Source organism: Trachypithecus francoisi, unplaced genomic scaffold, assembly GCF_009764315.1.
Source record: "Trachypithecus francoisi isolate TF-2019V2 unplaced genomic scaffold, Tfra_2.0 Lachesis_group1, whole genome shotgun sequence".
Classification (NCBI taxonomy): domain Eukaryota; kingdom Metazoa; phylum Chordata; class Mammalia; order Primates; family Cercopithecidae; genus Trachypithecus; species Trachypithecus francoisi.
In genome coordinates, this window is record NW_022681454.1 from 36,036,834 (window position 1) to 36,064,610 (window position 27,777).

Sequence of the window (27,777 nt, forward strand, 5' to 3'; positions counted from 1 at the left end):
ACTTGGTGAATCTAAACTACATTTTTAATAAGAAATATAACTGAAAAATTTACTTCATTAATCTTGAGGTAAAAACAAACTTCTTATTCTTTAAAGAAAGCTAAAATCACTTTCTCATGTTTATATTTTTTGTGTGTATGACTAGCAGAAATGTGTTTAGCATGTGGTTAGATTTTGTTCTGATTTAAAATAAATCATTAAAGTAATTTAGCGAATATTAACATTGAACTTCTGAAATAGGGGATGTGCTGCACTAGGCTTTGTGATAAATACAGAGCTGTAAAGGATAATACATGCCCTAAAGCTGTGTTGTTCTGAATGGTCACTACTGCCCATATGTGGCTATGGAGCACTTGAAATATGGCTAGTCTAAACTGAGATGGGCAGTAAGTTTAAGATACACACCGCATTTCAAAGACTCAGTACAAATAATATATAAACTATCTCATTAATAATTTGTTTATATTGACTACATGGTAAATTTATATTTTGGTTATATTAGGTTATATAAAATATATAAAATTAACTTCCTCTTTTATTTTTTAAACATTTTAGTTGCTATTAATAGAATATTTTAAATTACATATGTATCTCAATTTATATTTCTATGGAATAGTGCCTCTGTAAATGAATTTATAATCTAGTGAATAAGTACACAAAACATATACACAAAATTACGTTGTAAGATAGTAACTGATTGAAGTTATATTTAGATGATATAAACAGTGGTACTGATAGTTGGTACTAGATGGTACTAATAGTTGTTCAGAGAAGGGAAATGGCTTTTCTACAATCTGTAACCAGTAGAAGTTTGTGGTGTTTGTGGCATTTTATCTGAGCTTTGTAAGTTGGTGGAAATTCAGCCACTGGAAATGAAGAAAAAAGGCAAGTTAGGGGGAGAAAATACAGTGCATTTGACTGGGGTGTTAAGTATAGTTTAGCAGGAATTAACAAGTTGTGTAATAACCATTGTAGTAATGTCTAATATGTCAAAGGCCTTTCAAATAGTATACATGCATTGTATCACTAAACCCTCACAAAAGTCCTATGATACATAATTGTTCTTACTTTGTGGGAAACTGAAGCACAGACATTTTAGACAACTTGCCCAGGTTCTCATGGCTAAGTAAATGGCAGAGCTAAAATTCAGACCCAAGAAATCTGCTTCCTGTGTGTTGAATGGCTATTAAGCTGTCACTTTGTTAGCACATAAAGCTAGGATTATTAGTCAAAGATACAAGATGGATTTTAGGGCATCTATGTTCACATTTGATGTATGATGTCTGTACTATGCTTTAGTATAGAGATAATATTAGAAATATTTAACAAATGACATGACCTGAACACCAACCAGTGAACTTGAAAGCAGCCCTCAGTAGAGAGGAATAGGTTCCTGGTGACATTAACTTTACTTGCTTGCTGTTTTTGAGGAGATCCCACGGTCCCGGGGAAGCATGCATAAGTAGAGGAATTGATTAAGCCATTGATACTGAAAATGATACTTTCATGACAGTATAGCCAAACTGGTATACATCTACTATCAGTTTTGCTTCTGTGCATTTTCATTTCCACTGTAAGACTTTGCACCATACGGCCGTTACCTATGCATGCGGCACTTTTCCCTGAGATAGTCCCATAGCTGCTTCTTTATCATTCAGGCCTCAGCTCAGATGTCATTTATTATTCTCATTCGCTTATCTCCCAATCTGAAGTCTCTTTTTAACTTGTCACCCTTTCTCGATTTACTTCCTAACACCAATCATTGATTTTTTTAGATTTATTTGTTCATATATTTTCTATTTTTCTTTGCTTCTTTAAAAAGCAAACTCTGTGAATGAAGGACCCTGTCTATTCTATCCAGGTTCCTTCTTCTGTGATTAGAAAAGTGCCTGGCACATAGCAGGCACCCTAAATATCTATGACTTGATGAATAAGGGGAGGTCTATAGCTTTCTCCAGATTCTAAAAGTTTAAGAACTATTGACTTGAAGGAATGCTCAAATTCTCTCTGTTCCATAGTTTAGAGCTTGATTCTACAAACTCTTAACTGGCATGCTAAGGCATCGATGTGGATCAACATGAAGATCTGGAGTAGAGAGGGGTACATAAGGGCTGCTCTCCAGGCAGTTCAGCTGGCACATTACTTCCAGCGAGCACCATGTTGCTGTGCTGCCATGAGAGGATGAAAGGGAGACAAGCCAGGGGTGGTTGGAATTCTCTGGCAAGAGGGGGTAAGGGCATTACTGAGATGATGGCAGACCATGGAAAGAAAGGCCCTTATGTCAGAGAGGACAGACATGAAGTCCAAAAATGTAACAGGAATTCAGCTTTCACTTAGTGTTTTCTCTGTTGCCTAACTTTATAAAAGTAGCCAAATTAGTCAAGCCAAATTAGCCAACAGATAATTTAGGGGTTTGTGAAGATTTTCCTCAGTAAAAGTCTGTGTTTACGATTGTCCAGTACTTTTGCATCCGCTTCTTCTCTGCTTTGCTTCTAACGCACCATTCCTTCCCTATGTGCCTGAATAATTCTTACTGAACCTCTTTCACATTGGTGCTTAAGTGCAACCTATCCAAGGAAGCCTTCCCTCACTCCTCCTTTGTAGCAGGTTAAGTGTTCCTGGTATATGGAGCTACAGCGTTTTGTACTCTCCTTATCACTGTAGTTACCATATTTCATGACAACCACTTGCTTGTTTCCTTCCCTTGTTGCTGTAATGGCTTTTTAGGGAGTCTTTTTCCTGAAATACTTTTTTCTAATCACCCCTCCTTGTGAAATTTTATTACCACAGATATATTGTGTGTCTGTTTATATACTACATATTTATCTGTGTTTTATACATCTAAAAGAGTAAGTCTTTTTGTGTCTCACCCAAGGACGAATTTTCTCTCCCCAAGGGTGACATTATCAAAATTGAGAATGCATTCAATAAACTGCACAGGCACAGACCCTGTCCCACTCAACTCTCTATTGCCAGTGCGGAGAGATAGTTACATGCTTGATAAATATTTGTGACTAACTAGATGAACAAGATAATTTCTGCAAACCTTACAATTACTCAGCCTGGAAATTGATAATCCTGAAACTATATTGGCATGTTTAAAAATAGTACATTTAAATGTCTGCTGCCTTTCATAGATGCATCTACTGCCAATAGGCCATCTGTGCTTTCTTTTTATCCCAGATGGGTTTGTACAGGGCTTTCCAGATTCACTCCCTGGGCCCTTTCTTGTGCCCAAAGTCTTCAGAAATAAGTTTGCTGGGTTGAAAAAGAATCTGTGGCTGTGGGAACTTTTTTCTGTTCAAACTAGTGTAACTAAATGGGAATTGAAACCATGATGTTTATTTTTGCAAGATGAGACTTATTTCATAAAGTTCAGAATTTTAAAAATTCACCTCAACTAAGCAGTATTAGAATGTGCTATTTTTCAGGAAATGGAAGTAGCCTAATATAGTAACAGCTTGGCCTTAATGAACATGACACCATGTGGGTATTTATACATGTAGCATAAAACAGGTGAAGGTATTTGTCCAAATTAAAAGTGCTTCACAGAGAACACACAGCAAATATTTACATACATGTATATAGGCATAGAACCAAGCACAAAATTATAAAGTGTGATGTAAATATACTGTATCTGATTCATAAAGATGAAAAGACATATCACTTTTACTTCATACTTGTGGGGATCTCTTTGTCTCTTATTCTACAGCCTCTGTAGTTCACTCATTCATATATTAATTAATTCAACAAACAGTGTATCCCAAAAGCCTCAATGTATAGTAGTGTTCTGGTTTGTAGAGTCTCATTCTTCCCTTTCTTCTTTATAGCATGTTTTCAACTCAGAGGCAGAATTATCCCTTAAAGCAGAGGTCCCCAATCCCTGGGCCATGAAATGGTAGCAATCCGTGGCAGGTTAGGAACCAGGAGGTGAACGGTGGGCAAGTGAGCAATGCTTCATCTGTATTTACAGCCACTCTGCATTGCTTGCATTACTGCCTGAGCTCTGCTTCCTATCAGATCAGTGGCGGCATTTGATTCTTGTAGGAGTGCAAACCCTATTGTGAAATGCACCTGCAAGGGATCTAGGTTGTGTGCTTCTTACAAGAATCTAATGCCTGATGATCTGTCATTGTCTCACATCACCCCAGATGGGATCTTCTAGTTGCAGGAAAACAAGCTCAAGGCTCCCACTGATTCTACATTATGGTATATAATTATCTGATTATATATTAAGATAAAATAATAATAGAAATAAAGTGCACAATAAATGTCACTTGCCTGAATCATCCCGAAACCATCCCTCCAACATGGAAAAATGGTCTTCTATGAAACTGGTTCCTGGTGCCAAAATAGTTGGGGACTACTGCCTTAAAGCATCAGTCAAATCATCTCATGCCTCTGCTCCAAATCCTTCAGTGGCTCCCAGCTTCCTTCAGAATAAAGGCTCTGTGTGAACTTGGCCCTCACTGACTCCAGGGCCTTCTCTGCTCTACTCTCCTCCTCACTTATTCAATCACAGCGACCTTCTTGAGTTTTTGGAATATGCCACACCTGCTTCTGCTTTAGGTCTTTTTGTTAGTGATTCCCCTTGCTGGAATGTTCTTCCATCAGATACCTGCATGTCTGTCACCCTTACATCCTTCACTTTGCTGAAACTTCACCTTCTCTCTGTGGTTTACCCTGACTCTAATGTTGCAATCTACTCTTACCCCTACAACCTGACATTCCTAATCCTCTTTAATCTGCCCTATTTCTTTTCCTCTAAATCATTTCTCCATTTTTACATGTATTTCTTCATTTGTACATTTCTTGCAGAAAAACTCTCTATTCCATAACTAGAAAGTAAGCTCTGTGAAGATGGGGAACATTTTTTGTTCACTGCCAAATCACAAGTACCTGGAATGGTGTCAGGCGTAAGTGAGATGCTCAATAAACATGAGTGAATGGGTATATATCTATAGAACTTGCAATTTATGGACCAAAAATGTAAGGAGGAAAGTTAGAAGTGCCAAAGAAGAAAATAAATTAGCATTAGAAGATGGACACAAAATTCATCGTGTGAATTAGTAGGTGGGATAGCTTGGGAAGACCTCACTGTGGAGGGGACTACAGGGCTGCGGAGCAACAGGAGACCAAAACCTTCCTGTATGGCCAGGAGAGCATCCAAGTGGGAGATGCAGCCAGTTCCAAGACTCCGAGATGGGCACGCGTTTCAAGTCAAGGACTCGAAGGAAGGCTGTGATGGTCAGCACGCATGTGAGGGCTACAGAAAGATGATGGGTTTGTAAGACAAGAAACATCCTGGTGATACTTCATATTGCATATAATCTTCTGAAAATGATCCCATAAACAATATATTTGAAAATATGTAGCTGAAAAGAATAATGATTCACCCCTAAATCTTTCTTAAGTTGTGCCTCAGCCTTTCTCCTTTCACAAAATGTTCAAGTAAATTCAGTTCACACTGTACATAATTGTACTTTGGCAGAAACAAGGCAAGTTTCAAAAACACTCTCAAAAGTTCTTTAGGTGAAAGGGAGTGGAGAGAATATTTTGTGCGTGTGTGCATGTGTGCATGCATCTGAAGTCACACCAGATAGGTGACTGCAGGCCATTTGCTTATTTGTGCTAGCTTGGGTTGTGACTGCTTTTGACTCCTTCCTCCTACTTGGAGGTTTTGCTTTGAAGGAAAGAAGGGCTGCAGATCTGATTGCTGTCACCTACTCGAGGCTGGAGTTTCCCAGTAAAATCTAACCCACGTATTTACGTAAGCGACCTGTTGACCCAAGTTTTGCTTAGCCTGAACTTCCTGGATTATTGTTTTTTTAAAACTGAACTCCTGACATGTGATTTCTAGTAAATAATGATACAGCTTCAACACTTTCTTTCTCAGCACATTAAATAACTTGCTGTGTCAAAGGGAGGAAGCAGGCAGACGGCAGTGCAGGAATCAGTTGGTCAGAATGGCCACTTTCACCACTGGATTTCATTACCATCCCACTGCTCTGCTAGGGGCAATGTTGTTCCTATATTATTTTTTCCAACAATACGAAATACCAAAGCAATTTTGACTAGATAAATGAGATGATTCTGAACCATTAAAAATATTTACATCCACAAGCATTTTAATTCTACTCAGACTTCTTAGTTGCAGTAATTTAACACAATTATATTAGGGTTCAAGGATAAAATGAAACTTACTATGTTATTGCTAGGCATTTTAAAAAGGAGACTGAAAGAGCACATTAGAAGAATGTCTTATAAGAAAAACCAGGATTTTGTTTTGTTTTGTGTTGTTCTTGCTGTGGTTTTTGAGGGAATAGTGGCCACATGGTGTTTCTTAAGTTTTCCATAACCTAGTGTCATGCTTTCTATACTAGAGTTAATGCCAATAACATATTTGGTGCTTCATGTCCCTTCCCCTATCAATTATAGGAGAAAGCCACTAGGATCTTGGTAAGTAGAAATATTATGTTAACTTTTTTAACCCCTGAAAGTTTCCAAAATCTTCTCACTCTTTCCAGTGAGAAAGATGGATGAAGAAGGGAGAACTCTGGCAATCCATGCGTCTCCCTTACATGTTATCCTCATGTCTGCAGTCCCATTTTCCTACAGGCAACCAGAATGACCTTCAAAGCCACAGTTTTGACTATGTCACTAAGAGGAACATGAGGGGAACATGAACAAAGCTGGTTTAGTCAGAAACAGGATCCTGTGTTCTTTTTTGGAAAGTACTTTGACCACCAGTTTAATGAGAAGAGATTCTTTCCCTTCTCCTCCCCCCATCCCTTTCTATTGTTCCCCTTCCATGTGTTTTTCCTTTCCCCTCCACTCTCCTCCCCTTTATCTCTTCCTCTGTACCTTCTTTTTTCCCTTCCTTCTCCCCTTTCTCCTTCTCTGGTCCCTCTTAACCCCTCCCTCCTTCTTCCTCCTTCAACCCTTGACTTTAAAAGATAAGGTTTCCTCTGCTTGGAGGGCAGTATAGCTAAACAGGAATTGGTCACTATATTGTCATAGAGCTTTTGCTATTTCTTTTACAAAGGAAGCACACATATTCCTGCCCATTTAAATAAATTTAATAATTAAAAAGTCATTGATGTGTATGCATTTATTCTCTTAAAATTATAACATTTAATAAGTAAAAAATTATGCTCATTAACCCAAACAGATTTTAGTTCATTAACTTCAACTGTTTTCATTTTTATTTTTCCTTCTGTAGATGTACTGTATTAGTCAACATGTTAATTAGAAACCACAAAGTGCCTAATACCTACAAGATATTGTGTAAGGCCTAATAATAATAATAATAATAATAGAAGCCAAAGTTCTAGCTTTCAAGGAAATTACAGTCCAGTTTAGGAAATAAAGTATAAACACTTTAAAAGTTATAAAACAAAGCAAGAGATAAATAATAATTGAATACAACAATACAGCAATAACAAAAGACAGGAACTGATTGTTAATTGCAAATGAAGAGTAAGATGTTAAATGCTAGGACATTTCAGAGAAGGGGGTGATCCCTGTGGACTGAGGTGACCAGAGGGTGCTTCAGAGAGCAGAATGATTGCAGAGAATGTTTACGATCTGGAGAGGAAGAGAGAAAGGGGCAAGGAGTTTCACACAAGAGAGATGGCAGGAGTAGAAACCTTGAAGTGGTCAAGCACAAGATGTGTTCTGAGAAAGGATGATGAATGCAACTGTGTTTCTTCAGGGGAAGATTTGGAAACGTCGTGTTGGAAATAAGTTGGGGAAAGATTATAGAGGGCCTTTAATTCCTTACTTAGGTTAACTAAATGATGCTGTAATTGTGGTAAACAAGCTTTCTGTCAAAATTCACCAAAAAACTGTGATTGATTTCATGACATAGAGAGCACATGCAAGCCAGAGACCCTTAGTTTTTGAGTAAACCACAAAATATCTGATCTACTGTTATTCTTGAAACTGGTATGGCCATAATTAAGGATGGAGACATAGGTATCTGGTTTGTCTATAATTAAGTTGATCTTTTATCTTTTGAGTAATGGCTCAAGCCATTGGAAAGCCATTGGAAAATTTTCACTAGGAGAGTGATATGATCAAGTTTTGTTAGCAATTTTACTACAACAGCCTATAAGGATAAACTAGAAATGGATGAGCTTAGCAATAGTGAAATAAAGAGCTAATGAAATAGTCCACAGAAGAGAGGGAGAGAGCCTATGTAAGATCATGACAGTAAGGACAGCAAAAAAATAACAGAGTTGGAGAGAGATTCAGAATTTGAGATCAACAGGTCTTGGTAATAGAGTGAATGTGTGTGGGACTGGGTGGCAGGAGAATATTGGCAGATAGAGGAAGTCGTGAAGGGGATTTCCAAGGTTACTCTCAGTACACTGGTTTGAGCTACTGTCCTGTGATATAATACGGTGTTTGTTGATTTTACTTTGGAAGTGTTGTTTAAACTTGCATTTCATCTTCAGTCCCTCTAATATTGCCCTAACACATAGATGATAGCAACATTTTCCTTGGAGGCCTGTCACCAGTTCCCTTATCTGCTTTAGGCTGCTTTTCTCACAATTGACAGTTTGGTTTTTCTCTAAAACAAATATGATTTTATCACTCTTCCAAAACTCCTCACTGGATGTCTATTGATCAAAAGTCCAAGCCAGTTACCATGGCATATAGGGCCTGTTACAAACTCCCACAGCTCATCGTCATAACCTTTTTATATTACATTTCCGCAACTAACATATTTTGCTCCAGTTCTACTTAAAGCCTCATTTCTTTCCAAGACTCGTCCCACAGGCTGCCATTGTGACAGCAATGACTCCACACTTAACCCTATTATACCCTCTTTAGAAGAAGACTTTAAATTTTCCAGGCAGTGTTAGACACTGCACTGTACCTGTATCTGTAACTAGATACACTGTATCTGTAACTAGAGCACTTTGAATATATATATAACATATATTATATATAAAATATTACATATATTATATATAAAATATGTTATGTATATAACATATATTTTATATATATATAAAGCTATGGTCCATTATAATTTTTTATTTATATAAAAATCATGGTGATGATAATATAACGAATATCTACTAAATTATTTCCTGCTAGTAACTTGACAAAGCATTTACACATTGACTTATTTATTGAAAAAAAAGAAAAATCTTAATAAAGGTTTCTTCATTTAAGACACTGAAGCATAGAGAGGTTTTCCCCAAGGGGAAATGGCAAAGTTACTGTTTGAAACCAAGTTTGTCTGGTTTCAATGGGAACACTCCTAACATTATACTACTGTCTGCTTTTGAGACTGAGTTTCTCAGGACTGAGAGCACTGCTCATTCAATTTTGTAATCCCTTCCCCGAGGATGCATTCAATAATGTTTTGCTGAACTCTTTAATGAATAAATGAAAGCATGCTGGGGAAATTGAAAAAGCAATTGAAGGTGGAGTTTTAATAGCTGACAGAAGCCTTACCTGTTTTCTTTCCAGCTAGCAGTTCCATCTAGCAGAAGCCTTTCATGACTTTAAAGGAATGACTAATAGGATTTCACACACTGTGGCAAGACCTGGGAGGGAGACATTTGGTGTGTGGCTGCCCAGGCCTTTCCCAGAAACATTCAGATTACTCTTTCTGTTGGAAAAACTATTTATAGCTATGATCCAAAAAGCCAAACCAAAACAAAATATCAGAAATTTTCTTTCCTTTTTTTTTTTTTTCTTCTTCAGACGGAGTCTCGCTCTGTCGCCCAGACTGGAGTGAGTGCAGTGGCACGATCTCGGCACACTGCAACCTCTGCCTACTGGGTTCAAGCGATTCTTCTGTCTCCCGAGTAGCTGGAATTACAGGTGCCTACCATCTCACCCAGGTAATTTTTGTATTTTTAGTAGAGACATGGTTTCACCATAGTGATCAGACTGGTCTCGAACTGCTGACCTCAGGTGATCCACCCACCTTGGCCTCCCAAAGTGCTGGGATCATAGGCGTCAGCCACTGCACCTGGCCCAGGATTTTTTTTAATCTCCTAGAATAACCTAGAAAGAATTATGCTAAGAGTTAAATAGGCACAGGAATAAATAGGGACAGGATTAAAGTGGATTGACAAAACCTGTTGGGATTATAATCTAAAAGTGGAACAATAAAGAGAGGAGGTTAATATTAATGCAAGTTCTGGCATTGCTGTATATCTTTCTTTGATTTGTTGAACTGCTTTAAGAAGTAATAGCGTCTTCCACATAGCTGTATTTATGGGTCAAGGACATCTGCTCTTGCCAAAATTACTTGGAATACTGAGCAAAATCTTATGCATTGTAACAATTATTTAGATTTATGGAGCGCTTGCATGTTTGAAGTGCTTTATGTGCATTATGTCATTTAACCCTCATGGCAACCTCATGCGGTGCACCTACTTTGCCCATTAATAGGTAAAAAATGAAAATAGAGACATGCATTTAGCAATCAGATTTATCTATTCCAGACTGCTTTTGATAATTTTTCTTCACTGTTTCCATATATATATTCCATTTATATTTTCTGAAATATCCAGATCTTTGCCTACTTTATATCTGTAGACGTTCCTGGATGTCCCTTCCTTCTATCTGTCTCCACTCCTTAGATTCTTTGGAATTATTTGAATTCATCCATCTGGTTACCAGGGGCCTAAAGCTGTCTTCTTTTGTCCAATCAAGGACTGAGAAATGTATCAATTCTCCCTCCACTTGAAAAAAACGTAATGAGATTGATGTTATAAAAGAGTGATCTCCTTTTTTATATATATATATTTTTTTTATTGTACTTTAAGTTCTAGGGTACATGTGCATAACGTGCAGGTTTGTTACATATGTATACTTGTGCCATGTTGGTGTGCTGCACCCATCAACTCGTCAGCACCCATCAACTCGAAAGAGTGATTTTCTAAGAAGCAAGCAACTGAAAAAACAATGAGGAAGCAAAATATAAAGCTGGCTGGATAAAAAATTGTGCATGGGTTTGAAGCAAAGATCTGAGCTAAACAAAGTCGCAGATCTACACCTACTTCCATGATGGCTAGTAGCCTGATTTTGTTTCCGTATCTAATTTCTGTATTTACCTCCAAGTGGGACCACTATTGGTCAGCACTTCTTGCTCTAAACTCTGTTCTTATTTTGTTCCACTATAATCTTACTTCTCTGTGGATTTGGGCTGATTTCCAGACCTCTCTATGTGGAGGTACTTCCTTTTCTGTTGAAGGCCAAACATTTCTGCCTAGGTTTTCAGGAAGTTCTACACTGCGCAATTATAAGAAAGTTCATGAAGACAACAGCAGATTATTGGTGAGTGCTGGTACTGGTATCTTTTAATTTACTTATTTAAAAAAAAAAAAACTGTGTGTGTGTTTGTCTGCGGGTGCGTGTGCGTAGGCATGCATGTAAGCATGCACAAATATTTAAATACACACAAAAACAGAGAAAATATACAATGAACCTACATGGACCCACCTCCCATCATTTTCTGCCATACTTATTTTGTGTAGTACCCTGGTTTGTGGGTTTGTTTTGTTGGAGTATTTTAAAGCAAATCACAGGTACAATATCATTTTACGTGTAAATACTTCAGAATGTTTCTCTAAGGGGTAAAAACTTTTAAAAAAGACACAAGACTACATTACTACTGGTACACCCAATAATATTAGTAATTATGACATGATATAAGCTACTGCCCAGCCCTACCTTATTTTCCTTGTGACTCCATATTTTTTTTCTTTTTGCAGTTGATTTGTTCACAAACAGCATCCAATCAGGGCCTACACATTGCATGTGGGTTCATTTGTTGAATTACTGATGTAGGCCCTGTCATTTGTAGACATTATCTCAATCAGTTAGAGACTTCAGTAAGAGAGTTTAATTTATTGGCTCAGCCTGTAGGACTACACAGGAGCAGAGACCGTATGAGGACTCAGACTACAAGGTCGTTTTTCTTTCATGTTTTACCGGCTTCCTTCTATTCCTTGGGCAAGCTAGATCCTTGTTTTCCTTATGTCCACCACTTTTACCACTATGTCATATCGCCTGTCATTTCCTTTGTACCTTTAGAATGTTTGGCAAATCTAGGTCTTTCAAAAGAGCCAGTTAGGAGGGAAGGTCGTACCTTTTGTCGAGACTAAGCTTTGGAATAGAACTTCTGTAGCCTTGGATAGTGGTTTTTCTCTTTACCTAAATTTTTTCAGCTCCTGAGTCAGAAGCAGGCTTCTTCAGCCATCTTGATTTTGAATGCTTTGCCACTTCTGAACAGTTTAGTGTTTTTCTGTTCTATCCATATGGTGACATCAGCTCTTAGCTCATTGTCAGAGCAGAGATGACAGCCGTTCCTTGAGCAGGACAGCTCCAGTTTTTTCCGTCTTAAGTTATGAGTTCATGCTCCGTGCACTTTGTTTGTGACTTATCATTCATGCCCCTTAAAATGTTATCTGTACAGTTTTGAAAGACAAAAATATTTCTCATATAAGTTTACACTGAATGATATGACTCACAGCAAATAAAAGGGTTGCTTGGTTATACTGCTGTTTCCCAAAGTTTGGAATTGCAGGTGCTGTTTTAGTACAATATACACACCAGCTTTCAGTAAAAAGGAATCAAAACAGTGAAACAATGTTCTCTTTTTACACTTTAATCTGAGTAGGACTCAGGTTGTTGTTAACTTGTTTTCATATCTCCTTAACAATTGCAAAGCTTGCTTTTTAACAGAGAATAACTTTTGGGTTCAGAGATCTTGGCTGGCTACAGAATTTAATAATATTGTCATGTTTTAATTGTATTTTTTAAGGTTTTCTTGTGTTTATATAGATGAAATTGTTTTCCCACTTACGGTTTAAATAGAAGTGTTTCTTTTAAAATGTATTTATGTAGGCTACAAATATTTTTTAAAAATACTTTAAGTAATAACTGGTACTATTTTGAACACTTATTACATATGATACCCTAATTTCAGATACATGATGTAACTCAATGCCTCTTTCTAATAGCATTGTATATCTTTACTTTTAAAAGGAGGAGACTGAGGCACAAAGGGACTACTTTGCTTAAGATTACAAGTTTAATGAATAATATGTTAGGAGTTGAGCTCTTTACTTCCATCTAATACTACCACCAAGTCAATAAAATTTGTAAATGTAAATAGTTAGCGTAGTGCTGGAGGTACTGAAGTAACTGAGTGGAAAGCTCCACATTACAACCTTCATGTTACATACAAAGGTTAACTTAAAGTTACAAATACAGTACCTGGATTCTTACTGATGTCAGTTTAAATGTTATATTTGTCATTTAGCATGTATGTTTTAGTCAAATAACTTTATCTTTCTAAACTTGTTTCCTCATTTGTGAAATAGGCATAATAACCTCACAAGGATGTGTGTGTATGTTTATGATGGACTATATACCATATTATACTGTCAAGGTTCTATAACATACTTTAAGTTTTTAGAGTAATTCCTGGTACATGGCAATTACAGTAGCTGGTATTATTATCTGGAGGAAGTATTATTTATTGTTAGAGCTTCAGACAGACCTCAGTTTCATGACTAGTTTTGCCATATCCTAGCCATATTACCTTGGAAAAGTTACATCTGTGAAATGGGGATAATAACACTTCAAACCATTGCTATGGGTTTGCAATGATATAGTTACATGTACATCCTCACTCGATACTTACATAAGCTCTTATTAGATTTGTGATTATGTTGAACACATAACTACAGCACAGAGTTTTTATGCTAGCATTAATTTTTGTTCCAGATTACTTTCTTGATCAATATAATGTCTAGCTTGTTTATAATGTAATATCATTAAGAATTGTATTAGTCATACATTTTAAAATTCAGCATACCCTTTACTGTTATGAAATAAATGAGCTCCAGTTAAGCAAAACTTGAGGTCATACATCATAAAATTCAGCATACTCTTTACTATTATTATTATTTACCCTAGAGCACTTATGCATGAACACATTCTAATAGGCGATTATTGTGATATCTGCGTAGGATTTTTCAGGTAAAGAAGTCTTTTATTTTGTTACTAAAATACATACCGGTAAAAGTGATAAGATTATAATAAAGTAAATAACCCTTTACTATTATGCAATAAATGAGCTCAAGTTTTGCTTAACTTGAGCTCATTTATTGCATAACAGTAAAGGGTATGCTGAACTTTATAATGTATGACTCATACAATTCATAATGATTTTGCATTATAAACAAGTTATGATTTGACATTATAAACTAAGCATTGCCATTTGCTTATGGCGACACTTATGTAGTAGAAGAGGTCTATATGCAAAATAAATACAAAGAACAGTAAGCAGGAAAAGTCAGGACTTATAATACCCTAAATGCTTCTGGTAAAACTCCATGCTAAAGATACATAGAAAAATACTAATTATATGTACTTTCTTAGTCTATTGTTAATTCTATCACTTTTACCTGTGTGTCTTTTAATAACAAAAGACTTATTTAAAAGCAAGCCCTACAATAAGTACGTGGGAATGGGAGGAGTATGAGGTTAGGGCAGCTGGATGAAAGAGCTATTGCCACAGGTATCACAATAATAACCTATTAGAATGTCTTCATGCATAAGTGCTCTAGGGTAAATAATAAAATTAATAAAAACAGTATGCCATTTTCTTTCATTTATTGTATAAATTTGATGCTTAGCTATAAGGCTATGTGGCATCCATGCTAAATGGTGCTAAAGGTATCAGAAAATTCTTACAGTGTTACTTTACACAAAAATTTGCTCTGCACTGGAGTCTGCAAGAACTGGGAAGCAGTAGAAATTACAGAGGACAAACTTTACAACTTCTTATGCCAAATGGCAATAGTATTGTTTCGGTTGCCCTTGAAATTAGTGACTGCACAAGGTACAGTTAAAAATAGGGCATTCTGGCCAGGCACAGTGGCTCATGCCTGTAACCCAAGCACTTTGGGAGGCCAAGGTGGGCTGATCACCTAAGGTCAGGAGTTCAAGGCTGAGGCAGGAGAATCACTTGAATCCAGGAGGCAGAGGTTGCAGTGAGCCGAGACGCGTCATTGCACTCCAGCCTTGGCTGCAAGAGCGAGACTCTATCTCAAAAAATGAAATAAAATAAAATAAGATAATAAAAATATTGCTCTAGTATTCAAAGGTAACATTTTGCTTTTTCTTTTTTTTTCTTTTCTTTTTTTGTTTTTTGAGGCGGAGTCTCGCTCTGTTGCCAGGGCTGGAGTGCAGTGGCCAGATCTCAGCTCACTGCAAGCTCCGCCTCCCGGTTTTACGCCATTCTCCTGCCTCAGCCTCCCGAGTAGCCGGGACTACAGGCGCCCGCCACCTCGCCCGGCTAGTTTTTGTATTTTTAGTAGAGACGGGGTTTCACCGTGTTAGCCAGGATGGTCTCGATCTCCTGACCTCGTGATCCGCCCGTCTCGGCCTCCCAAACATTTTGCTTTTTCTACTTAGCCCTTCAAAATATGTTTAAAATGGTGGGAAGGGTTTATGATTTTCCTGACTGTCCCCTTTCTAACTTTCACCTTAGGTTTTACTGGGTATCGTGAGGAGCCCCATTATCTTTGCTTTGCTCCCTGTAATGAGCTGTGTTCATTCTTTGCGGCTGGGAAGGCACAATGATGACGTGCTATCACCAAACAAATCAGCCCTAAAGCTGGTCCACAATGGCAATTGTCTTTCCACTGCATTGTCTTTCACTCTTGTTTTCATGCACATGTTTCTACAGTGACATCAGCTTAGTCAGTGCCAGTACCACCCCAAAGCTCCCTGAAAGCACATTACAATGAGGGTGAGTCCCTGCCAAGGATGAAGTATTGAGCTTCTTTCCAGTCCCAAGAACTGTCAGAGACTAGTGCGGTTAGCTCTCAACCAGGAAACCTAATCACTCTTGATCCTTAATGTTGCATGTATCACAGAGGAAAACAGTAAGAGCTCTTCATCTTCCACACATTTTTTTTTCTTTTTTTTTAGTGAAAGGCGAATGAGGTAACCAAGGAGAAAGCAATTTTTATACAACTCAGATTTGAGCTCAGGCTCAATTCTGAGAGTTCCAGACATGCCTTATGAGTGTGCAGAGAAGTAAACAGCCTAGAAAGTTATTTGCATGAAAGCTGAGGTGTTTCTGGGGTAAGAAATGAACCTGAGTTTCAGAAATAACTGGGTATATGAGATATGACTTGACAGAATTCTGTATGCAGGGAAGTTAGGATGGTTTTACCTGAAAACGCGTGAACATATTTTATAAATTTAGCATATAAATATATTAAATACATATGAATGTATTAAATGTTGCATGTTAAGTATGTAATATATAATATAAATATAATATACATTATTATATACCATAATTATGTATAATGTATGTTAAATATATGTGAAATATATAAATATAAATTATACACTGAAAGCTCTGGTCAGCAGAGGCCAGTAAGTGTTTAGGGTTGAGCACTGCAGCTATTGGTAAAATCTATCTTTCATTTCCACTCCTTAGATGTATGATTATGTCTGATGGAAAAAAGTTTTAATTAAAAAAACAGAAAGCCTATTTTATTTAGTTCTGTGGCGTATCAGGGCACAGTGAATATTACTTTAATGTCATATGGCATGAGGGGTAGGAAGCCACTTTCTTCATCCTATCATGTTTTGCCACACAGCTCGTATACCTGGAGAGAGAGCTTAGGTTGGCCACTAACGAGAATTTCTTTCCTTGGGAGAGAAACAAGAGGGACCAAGAGCTCAGTATAGAGCAGGTGCAGCGGTATCACTGCTGGTGGGACCTAACAGAGCAGCAGTAGGACAGCAGCTGTGCAAACCTGTGGAAACCACAGATGTCAGCTGGAGCTATGTGGCATCATGAAAGCAAAACTGAAGGACAGGTAGAAACCATCATGGCATGCTACATGATGATAGATGCATGGGGAGAAGCTGCTGTGCCCACAGAAGGAGTGTGGAGGGCTGCATGGTCCAGCTGAGCACTGGGGGCACCTAGTGGAACACTGTGGATACCAAGAGAGTAAAGCCAATGGAACTGCCAGAAATACTTGAGAAAAAATTTTCCAGAAGCTGGAATTTCTGCATGAGGAGATGGGCCCCAGAGCTAGGTTATCTGTGTGACTCCTGTAAGGTAATTTATGAAGTTACTTAATAGAAATTAATGTTTTTATTGCTATATCCCTATAGAGTTAGGTAAGGTGAAGCAATCTGGTTTACTTTTGTCTTGATGTGACATTAGAAATTGTCATCACTTTTTGGATAAAGATATTTCTTTCATTCTTCCATGCATTCATTGGGGTACATTTATAGGGCTGCTAGTTGATAATTCATGTAGGGCTTGATACTTGATTGGCTTTTTCTATGTGCAGTCACTCAGCCTCAGCATCAGAATCACCCAGTGGCTTATTCCAAATTTGGCCTTATCTGAGACCAGTTGAATCAAAGTGTGAGCTTCCCTTTTTGGCCCGTTTCTCAAGGTTCATTGGCAGGAACACCCAGGTTTGAGAACCACTGCCTACTATTGTTTCTTTCATTTTTTAAAATTTTTTTTATTTTTATTTATTTTTTTTTTGAGACCGAGTCTCACTCTGTCGCCCAGGCTGGAGTGCAGTGGCCGGATCTCAGCTCACTGCAAGCTCTGCCTCCCAGGTTTACGCCATTCTCCTGCCTCAGCCTTCCGAGTAGCTGGGACTACAGGCGCCCGCCACCTCGTCCGGCTAGTTTTTTGTATTTTTTAGTAGAGACGGGGTTTCACCGTGTTAGCCAGGATGGTCTCGATCTCTTGACCTCGTGATCCGCCCGTCTCGGCCCCCCAAAGTGCTGGGATTACAGGCTTGAGCCACCGCGCCCGGCCTATTTTTTTATTTTTTTTTGACAGAGTCTCACTCTGTCACCCAGGCTGGAGTGCAGTGGCATAATCTCAGCTCACTGCAACCTTGGCCTCCTGGGAACAAGCGATTCTCTTGCCTCAGCCTCCTGAGTAGCTGGGACTACAGGCGTGCACCACCACACCTGGCTAATTTTTGCATTTTTAGTAGAGACAGGGTTTCACCATGTTGGCCAGGCTGGTCTCGAACTCTGGACCTCAGGTGATCCACCCACCTTGGCCTCCCAAAGTGCTAAGTGCTAGGATTACAGGCATGAGCCACCATGCCCAGCCCACTGCTTAATTTTCTCAACGAAAAGAAAACTAAACACATGTGAGACAGTGGTAGACAGAGTGTAAGGCATGTGTTTTTCAAAAAGCAGCGGAGATCTGAAATGTGTTCTGTAGGAAATAGTAGAAGAAATCTTCATGGATACATAAAAACCTTGCTGTGCAGATTGTGTGAACAGCTGAAACTGCTGACCTTACATGTATGAGGATAATAATCCTTGTGACTGTCCATGGAGGGCCCCTCTGGCTATTAAGTATTTATGAAAGGTATGATGTGCTTAACATGTGGCAAATGTAAGTACTGATAGAAGATGCAGAAGAGGACACAATAAATCACTGAGTGTCTAATTCGGGAGGGCAAACAACACATATGAATGGCATTAACAACAATATATTAAGTTATTAGCTAAATTGTGTGAGAGCATAGTGTATAAATTCTCAAATAAGAAACTAATTGATAAAAGAGGTCGAATTTGAGCAGTTCCTTGAAAATATGGCAGAATTTGAAGGTGCGTATCATTTACATCGAGAGACGGTATCATCATGTGAACACAATTTTTTTAAAGTTTTTTGAGTGGGGGAGTCTCACTCTGTCACAAAGGCTGGAGTGCAGTGGCATGATTTCAGCTCAGTGCAACCTCTGCCTCCCAGGCTCAGGTGATCCTCCTACCTCAGCCTCCCAAGTAGCTGAGACCACAGGAGTGAGTCACTATGCCTGGCTTTTTTTTTTTTTTTGTATTTTTTTTTTTTTGTAGAGATGAGGTCTTGCTATGTTGCCCAGGCTGGACTCAAACTCCTGGGCTAAAGCTACGCTCCTGCCTCAGCCTCCCAAGGTGCTGGGATGATAAGCATGATACTGCACCCAGCCAATAAAATATTTTTTACCACTTTGTGTGTACAACACCTTATCTACAATGATGTCTGACATATACAGGAATGAGATATACCTTCCTGGCCCTCAAAAACATTAAGTCTATTGAGTAAAGGGAAGACTGATAATGGCTGGATCTTGGAGCACTGAAAAGCTCCAAGGACGGTAAACTTGTGGAGGTTCCTTGGGAGAGAACACTGGGTAACTGAGTGGATGTAACCAACTCCAGTTTGTTGAATTGCACACAAAAGATCAAATTTTCACACATATGAGTTCAAGTAAAAAATGGTTTACTTTGCTTTAAGAATTCAATACAGGGCTATAATTAGGAAGCAAGGAAAGAGTAGTCAGTAATCAAAAGAATCCTAATGATAGTGGCTATAAAGCTCAAGACACTCATACCTCTTTCTGGTGTAGGTGCCTGTCTTTGATTTCAATTTTTAAAATGACTTCTAAATAGATAAGACTTGCATCGTGCTTAACAGCATAAAATGTGACACATCTGTACATATCTGAATTGCTTATATTTTTATATTGATGCCCTGAAGAGGCTTATAATTCAGGGAAAACTGCCACATAAGCCCCACTATACCCATTTAAATGTGGATTGTGCAGCAAGGAAACAGTTTACAGAGAGCTGGAGAGTCACGTTTAAATTTGTCCAGCATTTCTCCAGCGCACTGACATGTTGCAAGTGGCATTTAAGATGTCGTAGGTGGCAAATTAAAATATGCAACACTAACATAAAACAGATTACTTAAGAGGAATAAGAAATATTACTTTCACAAATAGAATCTGAGAAAATGTAATCAAACGGCACCTTTTGTCGTTGTTGTTGTTGTGGTTGTTGTTATTGTGGTTGTTGTTATTGTTACTGTTTTGAAGGGAAAGCAGTTTTGCTAATTAAATGCTAGCATGTGGGGGAAAGGCCAAATTAATGCCTTCAAATGACTATTTCAGCATTTTGGGCTGAGTGAAGGAGTCTAAGAGGGAAAAGGTGTGGAAAGCATGCAGGAGTCGTGCAGGAAGGTGCAGGTCTGTGTGTCTTGTTGTAAGGGCTATCTTGCATAACCGCCCATCTGGAGGTCCAGTTTGTGTGATCCTGACTTCAGCCTGGTAGTGGTGGGCTGTTTGTAACTCCCGCTAAGAGGGAGGATTTCACAGCTTGGTCTCTCTGCCTGGTTTGTTTCAAGATTGGCCCCTGGAATTTCTAAGCAAGCACATAATTAGATAAGCAAGCATGGTTCACAGAAGTGCCTGGTGGCAAAGGGAGAAACAGACAGTTTCAAAGTATATTTCAAGGCTAAAATCAAGGAAGGAAAAAAAAAAGTTTAAAAATGAATTTTGAGATTGGAAGTTAGGATACTCAGTTACAGAGTTAGACTTGGAAAACTGTGGAATAGAACCTGCAAATAAAAACCAAATAAGAAGCAGAGAAGTGCCTTTAAAAGCATCTTTTGATTGCAAGGAGGCAAGAGAGGAAAGTGGGGCGGGGGGGGGGTAGGGGGGGACGTGGGAATGAGAGCTGTTTCTTCTAAGGAAGGCATCCAGTGAGCCACGTAGGGATGCTGGGAACCTGTGAGAGGGGAGACTGCAGGAGGCCAAATGTTGGCTGACTGTTCTGCTTGTAGCTGAGCCTGAGCACCAAGGAGGTTCAAAAGGTAGTGTGCAAGCAAAAAGAGTGCACAGACCAAAATTGTGCAAAAAAGACTTGGGGGCACGGAGAGGAGGAAAATGAAAGGGAAGGGAAGAGAAGGCAACACTGAAAATCCTTTATGAAAATCCTTTATGAAGGGACCACATGGGCGACCAACACAGTGCCTGGAAGTCTAAGAAGTGTCTGAGCTACCCCAATTCACTGCTTCTATGGTTGTGCATCAGATGAAGTACTTGAATTGCATTTTCATGTACATGAAAAAAAAAATTAAACACTGGAAGCATTCTGTGTGCATCAAAATGCGATGAGACATCTGTGAACAAAGAGTTATGGAGGGGGAAAAACTGCTGATACAAAGAAAAGTCTCAATATGTATCTCTTGTCCAAGGCCATAGGCCCTTTGATGGGAATGATACAATCTGCTGCATTATTTAAACTGGTATTTCTCTTTCAATATTTTGAGGGGTTCAAACACATAGCTGATGCCTTGAAAATTATATGTGCTATTTTGCAGTGCTATAGTATAATAACATACTTCAACTCATGCTATGTTTCTTAATTTTTTTCCCATTAAAACTTCTTAATGGAAGTTTTATATGCTTCCATGTTTATGTAACATTTGTGACAAGAATGCCTATAAAATGTGATATTCAGATTCAACTAACTTGTATTAGGGGGCTCAGTGGGAAGCAGTATGCTACTCATTAACATGTAACACTTACATCATCCTCGTATCGTTGCTGTGAAATAAGCTTTAAAAAACGTTTTGACATACAGTAATTATAGATTCACAAGAAGTTGCAAAATATAGTACAGAGAAGTTCAGTGTATTCTTTACCCAGATTTCCTCAGTGGTTGCATTTTAGATAACTATGGCAAGATATCAAAACCAGGAAGTTGACATTGATACAATGTGTATGTATAGTTCTCTGGCATTTTATCAGGTATAGATTTATGTAACTACCACATTCAAGATATAGAACTATTCCATTACCACAAAGATCTCTTTTGTGCTCCCTCACCCCTTCCCCTCCATCACTAACCCTTGGCAATCACTAATCTGTTCTACATCTTTATAATCTTGTAATTTCAACAATGTGATATAATCAGAATACATAACCTTTTGAGACTAGAATATTTCTCTTAGCATCATGCCCTGAGGTCCTTGCCAATTGTCCTATGTATCAGTGTTTTGTTTTGTTTTATTACTTTAGTATCCTGTAGTGTGGATATTCTATAGTTTGTTCAACTATGTATCCACTAAAGAACATTTTAGTTCTTTCAAGTTTTTGGCTAATTCAAATAAAGATGCTGTGAACATTTGTGTGCAAGGCTTTGTGATGTGGGCATCCATAAAGGCATTTCAGGGCTGAGGTTGAGCACTTAAATAAATTCCCCAAAGTGCAATGCTCTCAACCACTGGCTAGGTATCTGAACCCAGATAATTTTATTTTATCTCATATGCTATCTCCACTATCTCATATTACCCGAGAAAAAACTGTTCTGCAGACTCTGTAGAAAGCTGGCAAAATAAATCTATTTACTTTTTGATAAAATGTTGATTTTCGAATAATATCTGCTCACTGATTTGATTGCTTTTAACCTGTTAGGTGCCAGGTGCTGTGCTGAGTGTTGAGGCAAAGCACCTGCCCCACAGGGGATTTTACAAAATACAAAATAGCATCTTTATAGCATGCTGGTAGCTTGCTCTATGCTAGCTGGTTTAACAGTTTTAAATTTTGGTTGGAAAATGTTCATTTAGAGTTAATCTGAGTGCTTTAATAATATTTAAATGTGTATTCTTAAATTTAAATGTGCTGAAATATTTGGGTTAGTATACTTTGCTTTACTTAGGAAAACAAGTGCTGAGTATGCATGCACAAATACAGTATTTAATTTTGTGAGGTATGCAATTCAGTACTTCTTCCAAATAGAGATGAGGTTTGGATGAATTTCTGTTGTAACTTATTCACAAATTAATTATTTCTTCTGTTTATTTTGTGTTCCTTTCCCCCAATAGCATAAGAAATTAATCAACCGTCCACAGAGAACCCAAAGAGTTTCTAAGGATCCTGTAGGTGAGGAATATTCGCTTTGTCATCATTATGGTGCTTCCCCACCCCACTTATATGTTATATATATGTGAATCATTTCATAAAAAGGAATGGAGAAAGTGACTTTCCAATTAAACAATCATTAACTTTATTGGTCCAATAAATACTTATTTCCTGCAAAGTCATACACAAATAAACCAAGCTATCATTCTTAAATATTCATGTAATTAAAGCTGAGTTGAAATCTGCAAGAAATATAAATGTTACTGAGTTTTATTTTATTCATATGACTAGCAGTTGCTTAGTTTACTAAATAGATGACTATACTTTGAGCTGAAATGTTGACTCCTAAGTTGTAAATCTTGAAGTATGGTCAATTCAAATCAACATTTGAAGTCAATATATTTGAAATTGAGGTATATGTTGATATGAAACCACAAGAAACATTTAATATTTGGTTGTCATTATGCATAATTCAATTACATAATAATGCTACAGATTTCAGGGTGCAATTGGAAACTTTTATTCTATTTTAGCTCTTGAAACATTTTATTTTGTGATGTCAGTAGCTGCTAATGTGATAATTTGTTGGTCTTGAAAAAACATCAGTGAGGATTTTCTTACTAATGCATCAGGCCCACTATGAATGATAGACTTTTAATCAGGGGTTACCCTTACAGATTGGTACAGAAAATGTTCAGGTCTTACTAAACTCCATTAGGAATAGGATATAATAAACACCATATTATAAACCCTTTCAGGGATAAATAAACTGTATCTAAAAAGAGAGCAGATGATATAGAAAACAACAACAGCAATAGATGAAAGCTTTGCAAGTTTAATAATGCTGTTAACCTTTGAAGAATCTGATGTCCAGATAAAAGCATAATCACTGCCATCATCAATAGTCACTGGAGAGTAGAAAGTTAGAAGGATCCTTCTTATGGGTATTAGGAAGTTCTAGTTTCTTACACAGGTTAGGAGATAGTTGTCCTCACACGAGTCCTCCCACATGACCAATGCCATCAGAACTGCTGTAGGAAGGGTGATGGTAGATGAGCTTAGACATTTTGAGTGAGAGAAAACATGAAAAGTTTTAAATGCCTAGTAAAGATGTTTAGAAAATAGGAAGACCCTAAAAAATAATTCGTTAACAGGGGACTGGCAAGATCAGATTAGACTTTCAGGTGAACCAAAACTGACAGCAGGGATACAAGTAAGAATCCTGGTTCCTGCAACAAGCAAGGAAGAAGCTAGGTAGAACACGGTTAAGATTGAGTCAGCAAGGCAGGAAAGTAGAGCAAATATTTGAGATGTTCAGAGTTAGGAACATCAGGACTTGGGTGCAGGGGATAAGAAATAGGCTTTGAAAATGTGAATAACATCACATGTCTCAGCTTGCTCAGCTGAGTGGTCGCATTAACTAAGAAAGTGAATAGAGTGAAGGAAGATCAAGTAGTGAGAAGGAAAGGCCATCATTGATTATTTTAATTTTAGAAATATGACATTTGTATTGGCTGTAGTATCCACTGACAGATAATTAGGAGATGAATATTGGAGTGCTATACCAGGATTTAGGTAAACAATGCCAAAAGATAAAGATTGGGTAGATCTAGGATATTTCCCATAGGGTAACGTCAGTAAGAGTTGATGCATTCATTCATTGAGGGGAGAGGACAGAAATAGAAGAGGTCTGAGATAGGATGCAGTAATGCAGCAGTATTAGGAGGAAAAGAGTTAGCAGAGGGAAAAGAATATAGGAGGAAGAGAGTTAGCAGGGGGAAAAGACAGCTGATAAAGGGCAAGAGAGGAAAGAGGAGAAGCAGCGGAGGCCAGGGACTCCAAGAAGAGGAGTAAAATGCTCCATGGAAGTCAGAGAAGATGCAGGCCAGGAATCAGTGCAGTGCGTAATAATTAGGAGGCCTCTCAGAAGACTGGAAAGGAAAGCTTCAATAGAGTTTTGAAGAAGGGCATAGAACCCCTAAGCAGAGGTTTAAGTAGTGAGTCAATAGTGAGGAACTTGAGGCCTCGAGTTTACATTAGACATTAAAAGAATATGTGATAAAGAGGAGGAGAGAAATAGCATAATAGCTTGACACAGTAGCAGAAACAAGGGAAGAGGAGGCCTGAGAGTGTTTGTAGGAAGCAAGGAAGGAGCCTTGGTGAAGGGGAGATTAAGGGACAGGCGTGAAGGGAAAATACTTGATGAAAAATAGTGTGAGGGATGGAATCCAGCAAACACAGAGGGGTGAGATTTTGTAAGAAAGTAATTTTGAAATGAAAACAAAGTTAGGAGAAATCAAGTCAAATGACTTTGGGTGAAGTAGAAGCAGACATGGGCTGAGAGAAACAGAATGAGATTGAGACTGGGGCTAAAGGATAGGAGAAAAGATTTATGTCATTGTTACAAACAAACTTATATTGAGTTTAGAAAAATTATTCTTAATGGATTTTCAAGTGACTAAGGGCTCAAATGGTATTACATAGCTTACAGTTTGTTGATCGCATTCAACATATTTTCCTAACATCAGGCAGCCCAGGTAAGTGAATGCAATCTGAATAACTCAAGATTCAGATTGACAAACTGAGAAAAATGAAAGCTAAAAAAGACAACATATTTTAAAGTGGATGCAAGACTATCGTTGATGTGCATAGTTGATCACTAGGAACAGTGCAGGTACAGAGATATGTGAGACTCTGCAGAGGTGACTGAATGACTGGGGGACACCAAGGGATCACTATAGTACTGATGGCAACAAAGAGCATATTGAGCAGAAGCAAAAGAATAGAGGCCATGGAATAAGTTTAGGAGGTAGAGGTCAACAATAATATTAAGAGGCTGAAACCATGGAGGTAGAATAATTCTGGCTGAGCATGAAACATGAAGATTGGCCTTGAAAGTCAGTTTCTAGTTTGGCATCACGAGACATGTCATTGGAGTTGACAAAATTAGGAACCACATAATCTGGGGTCAGAGGTGTGAATGATGATCCGCAGGGCTGCCGATGAAGTTGCCTACAGAGTGTTGCTGATGACGTGGATGGGACGAGAAAAACCTGCCCAGATAGCATGGACTTCAAATTAAATGCATTGCATGGAGGTAGCAGAGCACTGGGTTGAAAGTGATGATGGAGAAGAAGGAAGTGCTGGCCCCTTTTCCTTGTTTTCGCAGAAAGGTGGCTTTATATTGTAAAATCAGAGTGCAATTTACAGGAGTGTGTAGGAGGAAGAAATAGTCGAGTAATGAATGGAAGGCAGATAGAATGCTTGCTTAACACCAGACCAGGGAAACTGGTGCAGGGGTGGAGCATGAGAGTGGGAGAAAGTGGCTATGATGCAGGGGAGGGCTGGAATGTGAAAGGAGACAGATGACAGAGAAAAAGGTTTCATTCAGAGTTATGGATCTAAGTTATATATCAGTAACAACCATAACAACAGGTGAACAGGAGTCAACAGAGGATGGCCCAGTGGAAAGTGTTGGTGTAAGGGATCTTCCACAGAATTGTTTTTGGGTGGTAGATGGTGTCGTGTGTGTGTTTGTGTGTGTGTGTGTGATTGTGTGTATAGTTAGGGATGTGTGTGAGGATTGACTAGCTGCTGGTATAATTTATGCATCAGATTAGCACTAATAAGGAGAAATAGGTTTTGAACCTAAAATGACCCTTCAAAAACAGTGCTACTAGGCCGGGCATGGTGGCTGACACCTGTAATCCCAGCATTTTGGGAGGCCAAGGTGGGCAGATCACGAGGTCAGAAGATCGAGACCATCCTGGCCAACATGTGAAACCCTGTCTCTACTAAAAATACAGAAAAAAAAAAAAAAATGGCTGTGTGTGGTGGCGCGTGCCTGTAATCCCAGCTACTTGGATGTCTGAGGCACAAGAATCACTTGAACTCAGGAGGCGGAGGTTGCAGTGAGCTGAGATCGTACCACTGCACTCTAGCCTGGAGATAGAGCAAGACTCCATCTCAACAACAGCAACAAAAAACAAATAAACAGTGCTACTCAAAGCATGGTTGGGGACCTCAGCACCAGCATCTTCTGGGAGCTTGTTAAAAATGTCAAGTTTGCTCCTACCCTAGCTTTTCTCAATTAGATTATGTAGAGCAGAGTGTAAAAATCATTTTAACACACCCTCTTGGTTCTCAGGTACATTAAAATTTCATAAGCATTTAAAACTCTCTGCAATAGTTAGTGCCCTCAGGAGATGATCCCAGAATGCCAGCGATTCAGAGGCTTTTGACTGTTGCTCTAAGTAGTCTGATATCTATGCACCATGCTCCAAGGCCAAACCAAAGAGCAGGGAGACTTCCTATAAACAGGTGTGGAGGGTTAGACCCATGCATCCTCCAGGAAAGAGTCCTAACTCTGAGTGTTCCTCCTGTGCCTGACAGAAGCCCTTTGGGATAACTTGCTCCATTGGCTGGCTGAGGAGCTCTCAGAAGAAAACGCTGAGTCTCTTTCCTCAACTCTCCCTCTGCACCGTAGCACCATTCAGCTCATCAAACTCAAGAACCCTGATGATCTCACAGAACAGATTCATGAGTTTCTTTGCTTCTGGAAAAAATCGCTTCCAACTTTCACTGACAAACTTCGCCTCCTGGCTCGACATCTCCGCAAGATTGGCAGGAGCGATCTTGCAGAAGAGCTCAAATTCAAGTGGGAAAATAAGGTGTTCACTGAACCACAGCAGTGGTTTGATGTAGCAGCTGAGTAAAAGCCTGATCACTCTTCCTTTACCCCTAGGAAAAGGCACATGGTGATTTTTTTTTTTTTTTTTTTTTGAGACGGAGTCTTGCTCTGTCGCCTGGGCTAGAGTGCAGTGGCCGGATCTCAGCTCACTGCAAGCTCCGCCTCCCGGGTTTACGCCACTCTCCTGCCTCAGCCTCCCGAGTAGCTGGGACTACAGGCGCCCGCCACCTCGCCCGGCTAATTTTTTTTTTTTTGTATTTTTAGTAGAGACGGGGTTTCACCGTGTTAGCCAGGATGGTCTCTATCTCCTGACCTCGTGATCCGCCCGTCTCGGCCTCCCAAAGT

General features: G+C 38.7%; 1 protein-coding gene across 1 annotated transcript in view; it reads left to right on the forward strand.

Moving 5' to 3' along the window:
- DTHD1 (death domain containing 1) overlaps positions 1–27,493 on the forward strand; it is a 66,404-nt gene extending 38,911 nt beyond the window's left edge. Inside the window, exons 9-10 of the mRNA XM_033215967.1 lie at positions 22,706–22,763; positions 27,135–27,493. Of these exons, the coding sequence (XP_033071858.1) occupies positions 22,706–22,763; positions 27,135–27,457 (381 nt within the window). The 3' untranslated portion in view covers positions 27,458–27,493. The remainder of the gene's footprint in view (positions 1–22,705; positions 22,764–27,134) is intronic.
- The last annotated feature ends 284 nt before the right edge of the window (positions 27,494–27,777 follow it).